The 14,264-nt window shown below is 47.4% G+C and overlaps 1 protein-coding gene across 1 annotated transcript in view; it reads left to right on the forward strand.

Annotated features, from left to right (window-relative positions):
- DNAH8 (dynein axonemal heavy chain 8) overlaps positions 1-14,264 on the forward strand; it is a 595,636-nt gene that overhangs the window by 40,999 nt on the left and 540,373 nt on the right. The window contains exons 6-7 of the mRNA XM_065589982.1: positions 10,523-10,712; positions 11,090-11,253. Of these exons, the coding sequence (XP_065446054.1) occupies positions 10,523-10,712; positions 11,090-11,253 (354 nt within the window). The remainder of the gene's footprint in view (positions 1-10,522; positions 10,713-11,089; positions 11,254-14,264) is intronic.

Consider the following 14,264-nt stretch of genomic DNA (forward strand, 5'->3'; position numbering starts at 1 on the left):
ACTACCCATAAACGAAGCCCTCCTAGACCCAGCTAATACTCTCTGGCAGACCCCTGCTTCCATTCCACCAACATGCAAGAAAGCTGAACGTAAATACTATGTGCCCGCGAAGGGCGTCGATTTCTTATTTTCCCACCTACAACCCAATTCTCTTGTGCTGGATGCAGCTGGTCCCTCTCAGAGACGTGTCTGCACATCAATCTTCTAGAACTCAGAGCCGTCAGGTATGCTTGCCTTCACTTTCTTGCCACCATAAAGAACAAGTGGTTCCTTCATGGTTTCAATCCCACGAATTAGCCTGCTTGGAACAGGTCCAATATGTCCTCCTGCACATTAGAAGGGACTCCACTCGTAAGACTTACCTGCAAAAGTGGAAATGCTTCTCCATCTGGTGCTTCAACAGATGCCTGACACCCCAGACTGCAACCCTCCCTGACATCTTAGATTATCTTTTCAAACTGAAACAGGACAGGCTTTTGCTCAGTTCTATCAGGGTACACCTCGCAGCCCTTACCACCTTCCATGACACTCTGGACGGTTATTCACTTTCCTCACGGGCCTGCAAAATCTCTACCCTGAGATTCATTCACCAGTAGCCTCCTGGAGTCTCAACCTAGTCCTCTGCGCTCTTATGAAACCTGCTTTTGAGCCCCCCACCTCATTCCTGCTCCACATGTCCACAAGAGTAACTTTCTTGGTTGCCATAACGTCAAGAAGAAGGGTTGGTGAAATAAACGCTCTGATGGCCTACCCTCCCTACATCATTTTCTCTAAAGACAAGGTTACTATGTGATCCCACCCCAAATTCCTCCACAAGGTGGTGTCTCCCTTCCACCTTAACCAGCCAATACACTTACCTGTATTCCATCCCAAGCCTCACACGACTCCACAGGAAGTGGCGTTACATACCCTCGACGTCCAGCGGGCTCTTGCATTCTATCTTGACAGAACTAAACCATTTCGTAAATCCCATAGGCTATTTGTTTCTACTACTGAAAGATCAAAGGGTGAGGCTATCTCTAAGCAAAGACTCTCCAAGTGGATCTCAGACTGCATCAGATCTTGCTATTAGACCCAGAATGTTCAACCACCAGAGAGTGTTAGAACTCATTCTACTAGAGCAATGTCAACATCCATTGCCTTCCTCCACAACGTACCTATTACAGACATATGCAAGGTGGCCACGTGGACATCTGACCACACGTTTGCCAAACATTATGCTATCACATGGGATACCACGGCAGACTCCATAGTCGGCCATATGGTACTGTCTACCGTTATCCCTCACGCAACTCCAAAATCCCACCAACCATAGTGGGTACTGCTTCACATTCACCTGGAGTGGAGCACCCACAGGGACAGCACTCGAAGAAGAAGAGAAAGTTATTCACCTTGCAGTAACTGAATTTCTTTGAGATGTGTGTCCCTGTAGGTGCTCCACCACCCACCCTCCTCCCTTCTATTTTGGAGTACTAATCAGGCAACTCTACTGTAGAGAAGGAACTGAGGGGGGTGCGGGACATGCTCAGGCAGACCCTAACGATGCCGCGAGATAGCAGCAGAGCGCGTGCATCCTGACCAGGCACTCTACCGAAGATCTCCGATCAACAGCGCCGGGACGCACCATCACCTGGAGTGGAGCACCCACAGGGACACACATCTCGAAGAACTTCAGTTACTGCAAAGTGACTAACTTTCTCTTCCGATTCCTTGCTGCTCGGTGCCAACGTACTTTCCATATCAAGGACATTGAGACTGCCTGAAACGTGCCTGATACTGACGGTTTCACCTGAAATTTCTCCAGGTGCTGCACTATTCTAGAGTGAGTTTGCAGTCAAGGATTCTGATGAAGACCTTGCATCAGTGTCCCAAATATCAGTTCAGGGTTCTCCCCTTCACTCCTATAGAGGCCCCTTTCCAGAAGTCTCTGATGAGTCTATAGCTACTTGTGGCACAATATTACAACCGCCATCTTGCTGGTATGAGGACCCATGATTGCTTCCTACTGTCCCTTATGCACCACCTCCATGGACATAGTGGAACCCTTGGGCGGCCTATCACCAACAGTTTTCCAGGGCATCATGTACCACCCGTCATAAAGAGAGGCAACCTGCATTGCCTACTCCCTCTAGGAGACCTGATCATCAAGAAGAATTTTTTTGAGGTGAAGGAAGCTTGAGTCGATGAAGAGGTCTTTCCTATGGTCAACATCTCCTCTTCATCTCCAGATGCCTCCTCCTTCATCCTTGGCAAATAATTTTAAGCAATTCTAGGATCTGGACAAGAGAATTGGAGACATCTTGCAGATCCCTCTCAAGGAGGTTAAAGAACCTCATCATAAGCTGCTTAATATCCTTCATTCACCCGCATCTGCCTGCATAGTTAGCTTTGCCTGTCAATGATGCCATTCTGGACCCAGTGAAGATCATCTGGCATGCTCCAGCTACTATCCCACCTACATGCAAGAAAGCAGATAAGAAGTATTATGTTCCTGCAAACGACTCAGAATTTTTATTTTCTCATCCTCCCCGAATTCCTTGGTAGTTAACACAGTTAACGAACATGGAATGCAACACCATACTAAAACCACCATTTAGACCTACTTGGGAGGAAATCTTATTCGTCAACCTCCTTATAATTTAGAATCTCCAATTACCAGGCACTAATGGCAAAATACAATAATGTAAATTACACCAAACTGAACTATTTTGTTGACCACCTACTGGCAGAACATAGGGAACAATTCCAGACAGTCATTGTGGAGGGACAACTATTTGCCAGAACATCTCTACAAGCCTCCCTTGATGCCACTGATACTACTGCCTGTTTGATTGCTACATTGTTAGTTGTGAGAAGGGCTTCCTGGATCCAGCACTCCGGGTTTCCAAAAAGTACTATTACACAGGTGGAAAGTGTCTATTCGCTGCACATACTCTCAAAAATGGACAAGATTTCTCTTTTGGTGTGACCTCAGATATATTCCACCAATGACCTCATCACTGCCAGATAAACTGGACTATATCCTAACACTAAAAAGTTCTGGCCTCTCACTGAACTCCATCAGAGTCCATCTGGCAGCCATCAGAGCTTTCTATTCTCCAATAGAGGGTTATTCCATTTTTGCTCACCCAATGGCAGAGAGATTTCCAAATTCCCTGAGGAACCTTGATCTGCCAGTCAAGCACCCTACTGCTGTTTGGAACCTTAATCTGGTACCTAAATGCCTCACAAGACCACCATTTGAACAGATGGCTACCTACTCACTACTCCATTTATCAATGAAAATGACATTCCTGATCTCCAAGTGATGGCTAAGTAGGGGCCCTTATGGCGTGCTCCCCTTTCACAGTATTTTTTAAGGACAAGGTCACACTGCAATCCCATCCAAAATGGTTATACCTAAAATTTCTTCCAGTTCCATATTAACCAACCCATTCACCTGCTGTTCTTCCACCCTAAGCCACTCCTAGATAATCAAGAAGCACAGTTGTACCCCCTTGACATCAGAAGAGCCCTGAGCGCCTATCTGGATAGAAAGACCTCCAAATTATTTGTCTTGCTTGCAGGTAGATTAAAAGTGTCTGCAATCTCTAATCAAACTCTTTCCAAGAGGATATCCATCTGCATTAATTCTTGCTACGGGTCTTTTAATATTAAAGTACCTTTGAACATATGTATTTACTCTACGAGGTCCATTTCCACCTCTACAGCATTCCTCAAAAACATGCCCATTATTGAAATATGTAAGGGCATCTATACATACATTCGCTGAACACTACTCAATAACTCATGACTTTGCTTCTGATATACTGTTCAGCTCGGCTGTACTTTCTTTGGTACTACACTCAACTCTGAAGCACCTCCCACCACACACACCTTAGAGTGAACGGCTTGGTAGTCACCTAATGTGGAGTACGCATAGGGACACTCCTTGAAGAAGAAATGGTTCTTCTTCAAGTGCTTGTTCATGTCAATTCCAATCAGGTTTGTGAGTGCACATGTGCACAGTAGCTGGAAGATTTTTCCCCTAGCAGCATCCATGGGGTTGGCCTGGGCGCCCCCTAGAGTCACACCTTCATGGTGCCCAGTAAAGGGGCCTGCCGACCTGCCACTCCCTCAGTTCCTTCTTACCACCAGTGATGGTAGCTAGAATTTCCCCTGGCTCTTGCTCCGGCAAGTGGCTTAGCAGTACTTTTGGTTTTCGCTGTAGATAGTTCTAGTTGGTTAGTATAGCGTAATTAGTTCACTTATAAGTTTAGGTTCCCCCCATTTTTCTCCCCCCTTATTTGTCACCAGGGCATGCCACAATCCCCTGGGTTCAAGACTTGCCAGGACTGCGCGAAGCGCATGCCTAAAAGTGACCCCCACACCTCCTGTTTACGGTGTCTGGTCGAGGGTCACCAAAAAGACCGCTGCAAGATCTGTTGGGAATTCTGACCAAGCTCTCTTAAAGAGAGGGAGCAGTGGCTTAAAATCCTCCTCAGGGAGGCAGCTCTAAGACCTCAATCAGGTCCAGGCGCCGGGGATCCCACTCCCAGTACATCTTCTTCGGTGCGGAGCACTCCAGCACCACCTTTGAGAGCTCCGGCATCAAAGAAAGACACTGCCAAGGAGACTCGGCACCGTCACGGAGCTTCTCGGGGGCACTCCAGGCTTTGACAGTGGTCCAATCGCTGGCACAGAAGAAGAGGACGGAAAGAGGCCGATGTCCCTCGGCAAAATCCAGGGACCATCCATCAGTTGCACCTCAGTCGGGCCACGGCTCCAAGGCTCAGAGTGGGGCTACATCGACTCCTGCCCAGAAGCAGTCGAGTCCAGGCCCGTCGCACTTGCTGAACCGCTCGGAGCACCTGCTGCTCCCATCCACCCTGGAGGGTTTTGAGGCGGCGCAGGACCTGCTGAGATTCATGGAGTCATTCTCATCCCTGAGGCAGGAGGATGTGCTGGCACCACAGGCTCCATCCTGGCTCCCTGTTCAGTCAAAGGGAAAGCCGGCGACGATTTCACACCAATCCCCATCACCTTGGCACCCCCCGACACCAGCACCTCCATCCAGGGAGCGCAGTCAGTCCCCAGGCTCCCAACACTCTATATCGAGAGGTGCAGCGATGCCCTGGTCCTCCTATTCTGAAACATCAGCGTTGGAGTCGGATTTGTACCACTCTAACTATAGCAGGAGCAGAAGGTCCAGCTCAAGGCACAATAGGGGGTCCCGCCCGATGCAGTGGCCCTCACGATGACAGAACCCAGCTCAGTGGTTCTTTTGGACTCCGTGGGCTTTCTATCAAGGCCAAGGTTGGAGCCAAGGATCCTGCTCGGGAGCTGCATCAGTGGCGTCCGCAATGTTTGTTCCGCCACGACCAGTGACTGAGCCATTACCTCAGGCATCAATGCTGTCAGCCGCAGCACTGTCACCGACATCGGCACCAACCGTGATACTGCCCTTGACAATGCCTTTGGCACTGGAGGCGTTAGTGGCTCAGACTGCTGCTACGGTACCGGCTGCGCCTTTGGCACCAACGACAGCACCGACATCATCATCGACGTGGGCTGCGACAGTGTCGCTGAAGACCCCAGTGCAGATGCTACACGAGGCGCCTACACCATCACCGGCATAGGACCTGACATTAGCACCAATACCCGCGCCCTTCACGGCACTGGGACTGGGCCAAAGCCCCCTGGGGCCACAAGATCCCTTGGGGGGATGGTAGAGAGCAACCACCTCCTCTAGTGGCCTCCTCCTCCACTTCACCAGATGAGGTGCTGGCGGGCACTTCCGTAGCCCCAGCTCTGGAAGACTCCAGGGTGTTGCAGCAGTTGCTGTGCCAGATCACCCAGGGTCTGGGCATTAAGGCAGAGGAAGTGGTAGATGATGCACACCCTATGGTTGACATTTTGGCCCCCTCTGGCCCTTCTCATATGGCCTTACCGTTTATAAAGACAATTACGGACATGACTAAGACCCTGTGGCAGACCACAGCCTCGCTGCCACCCACTGCCAAGCGTAATGAACACCGGTACTTTGTGCCCTCCAGGAGTTATGAACACTTATATTCCCACCCCTAGTCTGACTCTATGGTGGTGGACGCTGCTAACCAGTGGAAGAGGCAAGGCTTTCAGGGCCCTTCGCCCAAGAATAGGGACGCTAAAAAACTAGCCCTATTTGGGCGAAAGCTGTACTCAACGGGGGGGACTAGAACTCCGAATATCTAATCAGCAGGCCATCCTATAATACCTGATTGGTGATGGCTAAATTCATGGAATTGCTCCCCTCGGACTTCTGTGCTGAATTTTTGGCTTTGGTCGAGAAAGGGAGACTGATCTCCAGGGTGTCTCTGCAGGTGGCACTTGACGGGGCAGATGCTGCCACCAGGGTTATGGCCACAGGAGTAGCCATGAGAAAGGGTTCATGGCTCCAGGTTTCTGGTCTCCCCAATGAGGTCCAGCAGACTATACAAGACCTGCCTTTTGAGCGTGAGACTCTTTTGTCGAAGAAAATGAACAAGAGGCTAAACAGCCTAAAGGACTCCAGAGCCACCCTCAGGTCCTGGGCCTCTATACACCATCAACTCAGCAGAGACACTTCTGTCCGCAGCCTCCTCAGCGGTTCAGTCACTAGAACCGCCAGGACGGGTCCAGAAGGAGAAACAGGACCAGCAGGAGAAGGCCACGTCAACCCTTTAGCCAGCCTTTTGAAGGCACGGTCAAGGATGGTGTACCACACCAAAGGCTGGATCCACCTTGCCTTATCTTCTTGTCCTGACTATCCCCCTTCTACAGTGCATGGTCCCATATCACCTCCACATGGTAGAGAGGGGATACTCCAACCAAGTCTGTGCCCTTCCACCCCCCTTCCCCGTCCCTCTTCAGGGACCTTTCTCACGAGCAACTCCTTATTCAGGAGGTGCAGTTGCTCTTATCTCTAGAGATAGTGGAGGAGGTTCCTCAGGAGCACAGGGGTGAGGGCTTTTATTCCTGGTATTTCCTAATACCGAAAGCCAAAGGCGGCCTCAGGCCCATCCTGGACCTGCAAGAACTCAACAAGTTTGTGAAGAAACTCAAGTTCCACATGATCTTGTTGGCCTCCATCATCCCCTCACTGGATCCAGCAGACTGGTATGCCTCCCTTGACTTGAAGGATGCTTGCTTTCATATTGCAATCACTCAGCCCCACAGGAAGTCCCTCAGGTTTGTGGTGAACAATACCCACTACCAATTTACAGCCCTTCTGTTCAGCCTGTCAGCAGCACCTCGAGTCTTCTCCAAGTGCATAGCAGTTGTCGCTGCATTTCTGCGCAGGCACCAGGTACAGGTGTTTCCATACCTCGACAACTGGCTGATCAAGGGCCACTCCAGGACCCGAGTGGAAGTTCAAGTCAGATTCATCAGGGCCACCCTCGACAACCTGGGTCTCCTTCTAAATGAAGCAAAATTGACTCTGTCCCCTGTTCAGAGGATAGAGTATATAGGGTCATTACTGGACTCGACACAAGCCAGGGCATACCTGCCGGAAGTGAAGTTCCAGACCCTGGCCGGTATCATTTGAGGTCTCAGACAGTTTCCCACCACTACAGCAAGAAACTGCCTGAAACTTCTGGGACACATGGCTGCCTGTACCTACGTGGTTCAGCATGCCAGACTCAGGCTCCCACCGCTGCAGTCATGGTTAGCACTGGTGTATCAACCAGCCTGATACAGCTTGGACATAAGAACATAAGAATGGCCATACTGGGTCAGACCAAAGGTCCATCCAGCCCAGTACCCTGTCTATCCACAGTGGCCAATGCCAGGTGCCCCAGAAGGAGTGAACCTAACAGATAATGATCAAGTGATCTCTCTCCTGCCATCCATCTCCACCCTCTGACAAACAGAGGCTAGGGACACAATTACTTACCCATCCTGGCTAATAGCCATTAATGGACTTAACCTCCATGAATTTATCTAGTTCTCAGGGTCTCTGGTCTCAGGCGGATCTGGCTCTCCACATCAATGTCAGAGAGCGGAGAGTGGTGCACCTGGCATGCCAGACTTTCCGGGCATACTTAACGGGACAATGTGTATCAGTTATGACAGACAACACCATGGCAATGTTCTATATCAACAAACAAGGGGGTGCACGCTCCTCTCCCCTGTGCCAGGAAGACCTCATGCTGTGGGACATCTGTGTAGAACGTTCAATACGCCTACAAGCAGGGTACAGAACGAGCTGGTGGACCACCTCAGCAGGTCCTTTCATGGCCACGAGTGGTCCCTTCACTCGGAAATCACAAATTCAATCTTCCAGAGGTGGGGATTTCCCCAGATAGACCTATTTGCCACACAACGCAACAGGAAATGCCAGCAGTTCTGCTCCTTCCAAAATCACAGCCCAGGCTCCAGCGTGGACTCATTTCTCCTCTCATGGGGAGGTTGTCTCATATACGCCTTTCCACCCATACCGCTCGTTCACAAGGTACTCGTCAAGATCCAGAGGGAACGAGCTCAGGTCATATTGATAGCTCCAGCCTGGCCCTGCCAGCATTGGTACACATCTCTCCTAGACATATCCGTGGAAGCTCCAGTCGCCCTGCTGCTCTTCCTGGACGTTCTGACACAAGATCATGGTTGTCTCCAACATCTGAACCCCGGGGCGCTGCACCTCATGACGTGGAAGCTCTGTGGTTGAACCCGGTGGAGCTTTCTTGTTCAGAGCAGGTTAGACAAGTCTTCCTTGGCACCTGGAAACCCTCTACGAGAACTACCTACCTTGCCAAGTGGAAGAGATTTTCAATCTGGTTGGCACAGCGCCATTCATTCCTGACGCTAGCCTCAGTGCCGCTTATTTTGGACTACCTCCTCCATCTGAAGCAGCAGGGGCTTTATATGTCATCAATAAGGGTTCACTTGGCCGCCATCTTGGCCTTCCACCCGGGCACGGAGGGCCGCTCTGTCTTTGCTGACCCGATAGTCAGCCGGTTTCTAAAAGGTTTTGACAGGCTATACCGTCATGTCCGGCAGCCTGTCCCAGCTTCGGACCACAACCTGGTCCTTTCTAGACTCATGGGACCGCCCTTTGAACCCTTGGCGTCGTGCTCCGTGCTCTAACTCTCTTACAAGATCGCGTTCCTGATAGCGATAACCTCGGCCAGGAGGGTGTCTGAACTTAAGGCCCTAAAATCAGAGACCCCTTACACCATGTTCTATAAGGACAAGGTTCAGCTCAGACCTCATCCTGCTTTCCTACCAAAGGTTGTATCGCAGTTTCACATCAACCGGGACATCTTTCTCACGGTATTCTACCCTAAGCCGAATTCCAGCGGCAGGGAGCAGAGACTTCACTCACTGGATGTCCGTAGGGTGCTAGCCTTCTACATTGAGAGAACGAAGCTGTTCAGAAAATCGGTCCAGTTAGTTGTGGCAGTGGCAGACAGAATGAAAAGTCTGCCTGTGTCTTCGCAACGCATTTTGTCATGGATCACGTTCTGCATTTGTGAGTGCTACAACCTGGCGGGGGTTCCTGCACCTCCAATCATTGCGCATTCCACCAGGGTGCAGGCTTCATCAACAGTGTTCCTGGCTCAGGTTCCCACTCAGGAAATCTGCAGAGCGGTGACATAGTCCTCCATTCATACTTTCACCATGCACTATGCGATTACCCAGCAGGCCAGAGATGATGTGGCCTTCGGACAAGCAGTGCTCCAATCAGTGGGCAACTCTGCCTCCGCCTCCTGAACTTGGGCTTGTGAGTCACCTGATTGGAACTGACATGAACAAGCACTCGAAGAAGAAAAAAACGGTTACTTGCCTTCTCATAACTGTTGTTCTTCAAGATGTGTTGTTCATGTCCATTCCAATACCCACCTTTCTACCCCTCTGTTGGAGTAGCCAGAAAGAAGGAACTGAGGGGATGGTGGGTCGGCAAGGCCCTTCATTGGGCGCCATGAAGGCGCGACTCCAGGGGGTGTCCAACCGACCTCATGGATGCTGCTAGGGGAAAAATCTTCTAGCTACTGTGCATGTGCCTGCACATACACCTGATTGGAATGGACATGAACAATGCATCTTGAAGAACAACAGTTACGAGAGGGTGAGTAACCATTTTTTACTCACTCTGTGCAGTAACTGTGGTTCTTAGACATGTATGTCCGTACAGTTGCTCCACTATACCTGCCCTCTGCTTCAGAGGTCTCTGTTATGATGCTTTGTGGTTGAGGAGGAACTGAGGGTGGTTCACCTGCACGGTGTTATATAACAACAGCATGGGGAAGGAGGCTGACTAGCATGAATATACGGGCTGAACGGACATGGCTAAGAGAAGTCTTTGATCAAAGATGCAGGGAGCAATAGCAAATCTAGAATGCCGCACCCGTAGGGAGACACAGCTCAAAGAACCACAGTTAATGCACAGGGTGAGTAACCATTTCTTTTTGTACTCAGAAATGTAATGGATCTATATGGAAGATTTGTATGTTCTAAAAATGTGGTCATGTTTTCAGTATAATCGATTGCATTGCTAATAATCATTCTGTTGTTACATTTACAGGACATATACTTTTGTGTATTAGATGCAACTGAAGGACTTTTACGTGGTACTAGGAACATGCTAGCAAATATTTTTCTACCAGCTATCCTTGCAACAAATAATTGGGGTGCTTTAAGTCAAACCTCACAGGGAACAACTGAAAAACAGAATTTCATAGAAACCATTAATAGATATCTTTCATTTTTAGACGGTAAGAATCAGATTGAGTAAACAATCATTCTGCTTAAAAATTACTTTTTAAAAGCAGTAGAGTTGTTATAAATATGGGAAAACATTTCTTTAATTCTACAAGGAAGAATAAAATGATAAAAAACTCAAGTGTAAAAAAGAAATATATTTGGATTTATTACATACTTGACAACTTCAGTTTTATTGATATGAAATTTTTAATGTAGGGGTCTAATTAGATTTCAGAAAAACATGGTCTTTTGCGTATGAGACAGTAAAATGGTTATTATATTGCAAGATGAATTATTGGCTTATATTCCCAAAGTGAAGTGGTTCACCTTGGTAGAAACAACTGCTGGAGTCTGAGTATGTTCTGTATTTTTAATTGCTTTATTTTAGGTGCTAGAGTAAGCATAGAGGGAACTGTTGAGTTAAAAAAGATGGATCACATTGACTTTTCTAAACTTCAGTCCTTTGAGGAAGTGACAACAGCAGCTGCTAATTCTGATACAGTTCATCAACTAGAGGAAGTGCTTATGATATGGTATAAACAGATTGAACAAGTACGTTGTTTTAACATTTTATTCTCTGGTATAGAATTAAGGATTTGACGGGCTTCATTTGTACTAACTTCTATACAAGCATTTGCTATCTTTGTCACAATCTAATTAGAAACAAGAGTTTCTCAACAGTGAGTGTAACAAACAATAGGAAGGAGAGGACAGTAGGAAAAGAGAAACAGCAAGGAGGACATTATGTTAACATAGGCCAGCTACGTCTACAGTCGCATGGCTTCAAATCTTTTAACATCTATCTATCTATCTATCTATCTATCTATCTATCTATCTATCTATCTATCTATCTATCTATCTATCTAATACTAGTAGTGGAAGTGGATTCAGCTTTGATAATTTATACCCTAAGGATCTGTCCCCGGATATTTTTCTCATCTTACTAATATATTTATATAAATGAGAAATATCAAGGAACAGATCTCTATATAAGATATTGGTAACATGAAATAAATATCAGGGGGCACATCCTCAGCTGTTATAAATTGTCATTGCACTGTTGACTTCAGTGTAGCTCTTTTATGATACTAGCTGAAGGTCTTCCCCCTGAAGTCCATATCCGCTATCTACTTAGCTGTTATTAGTTGGCAGCTTACTGTAGGTGAAATAGGTCTTGCAGCAGCATCAAGCTGCAGTGCTTGCGAATTCCCTTGGTACATGAATGCCAAAATCCACCAGATGAGAAGAACCTTTCAAAAAAGTACAGGAGTACTTGTGGCACCTTAGAGACTAACAAATTTATTAGTCTCTAAGGTGCCACAAGTACTCCTGTTCTTTTTGCGGATACAGACTAACACGGCTGCTACTCTGAAACCTTTCAAAAAAGTATTACTAATTAAAACAATCTCTTCCTCATTGTTTTATCTTAAAAATAAAAATAAATTATCAGTTAGTTTCAAAACTCATAGTCCCTGATTCAGGAAACCACATAAGCACATGCTTTAGTCCATCCTAATTTAGGACAGCACTTAAGCACTTGTTTAAGTCCTATTGACTTCACATCAAACATATGATTAGGTGCTATCCTGAATAGGGATAATTTCCTAAATCAGGACTCAAGTATCAGACGTCTGACGAAGTGGGTATTCACCCACGAAAGCTTATGCTCCAATACATCTGTTAGTCTTAAAGGTGCCACAGGACTCTCTGTTGCTTAAATCAGGACTGTCTTTCTGCCGTTAGCAGTGTGTGTGGTGTTTTTTTTAGTGTTTATATCTTTGGAATGTTTGCCGTGGTGCTTTGTGGAATGCTTGATCTGGCCTCTAAAGGAATCATTAGTGTGAAATATAATCTTCAGCTAGTGATGTTTGTGATTCATACCAGCTGGTGGATGTCTCCATTATGAGAAACCAAATGCATATAAGAAGAGCTTTTAATGTTTCAGTTTTAACTTTGGAATTAGAGTATCTATATAAATAATGCTTAATCTTCAAGTGATTGTTCACATGGATGGCAGGGGACTGGACTCGATGACCTCTCAAGGTCCCTTCCAGTCCTAGAATCTATGAATCTATTCACTCTTGATGGACATTTTCCCCATGTGTGCAAGATCAAATTTGTTTGAATAGAAGTGTCTGTTGGAGCAGTGCCTGTGCCCGTTGTGTCATCCGGCTTCCTGCAGCAGAGGGTATAAAAGGCAGAGTGGCTGCAAACCATGCTGAGTTCCCTTTTACTGCTTCTGCCTACTAGATGAAACCCACAGTATCCACATTCCTTTCTTTGCGAGGAACTAGAAAGTTTTTCAAGTTTAAAGTTTTAGTAGTTAGATTTTCTTTGCTATTTGACTGGTTTTTGTTTGTTTGTTGTTTTTAATCCTAGTTAGAAGTAGAGGTAAGTTTTCTACTCTGTTCTGGGTCTTTCCTTGGCACATACCGCCCTCTATGAGAGATTTCTACCCCTCCATGCCCCATGCACATACTCCCACTGAACAGGGCGCTACCCACCTGTATATAGCTCAAATGGTAGATCCTAAGTCACTGGGCTTCAAGATCTTCCTGTCTTGTGATGCCGCCATCTCAGTCAATGAGGCCATACTTGGTGTGCCTTGGCAAGGGAATTGTTCTGGCACACTGTTCTATCTGTAAGTCCTTTTCAAAGAGGACCCAGAAGGCTAGAGGGTGAAGGTGAAGCTGTGCCTATTGGAATGCTTGATGCAAGTGGCCTTTGACTGGAAAGATCCTCAGAGAAATACTGACACTGTGCCTGCTGCACATGATCAGGACTCCAATTAGCCGTGATGCCATCCTGAGCTCCTGTTCTGCCTCACACAAGTCTTCTGCATCAGCCACAGTGGAGATGATATTGTAGTGTAGCCACAGGGAATATCACTCTAATGAGTAGAGCCAGTACCGACTCCCTTGCATGGAACAGGGACAGAAAGCTTCTCTTAAGACTTGGGCATTGAGAAGTCTTAAGGTTGATTTCCATACCAGGTCCTTAGTATCCAAACCAAAGTCAGCACCGACCGGCTCCTCTAAGCATAAGGACCATGTTGCCATCAGCACAGAAAGAGGCCCCATGATCTTGGCACTGACTGCCATGGTACCAAGCATTTTGGCCCCAAAAACAACACAAAGTACTGTAACTGCAGTGAGGATTCTGTACTACCCATCTGGGCACCGATAGAGACATTGGTGAGGACACAATTCTCCTTCACTGGCACTTTTGCAATATACCACACCCAAGAGGAGATGTAAGGTGGTGGTGGTTGGGGAGTCCCTTCTAAGGGGGATGGAGGCATCCATCTGCCAGCCTGACCTGATGTTTCGGGAGGTGTGCTGCCTGCCTGGAGCACATATCCGAGACATTATAGAAATGTTGCTGAGGCTCATCCGTCCTCTGACCATTACCCCATGCTGCTCATCCATATGGGTATTAGTGATATTGCCAGGTGTGACCCTGAGCAGATCAGCAGTGATTAGAGGGGTCTGGGAACAAGGGTGAAGGAGTTAGTGGTGCAGGTGGTGTTCTTGTCCATCATCCTGGTTGAAGATAAGGGCCCA

This window comes from Chrysemys picta, chromosome 3, assembly GCF_011386835.1.
Source record: "Chrysemys picta bellii isolate R12L10 chromosome 3, ASM1138683v2, whole genome shotgun sequence".
In the NCBI taxonomy this organism is placed as follows: Eukaryota; Metazoa; Chordata; order Testudines; family Emydidae; genus Chrysemys; species Chrysemys picta.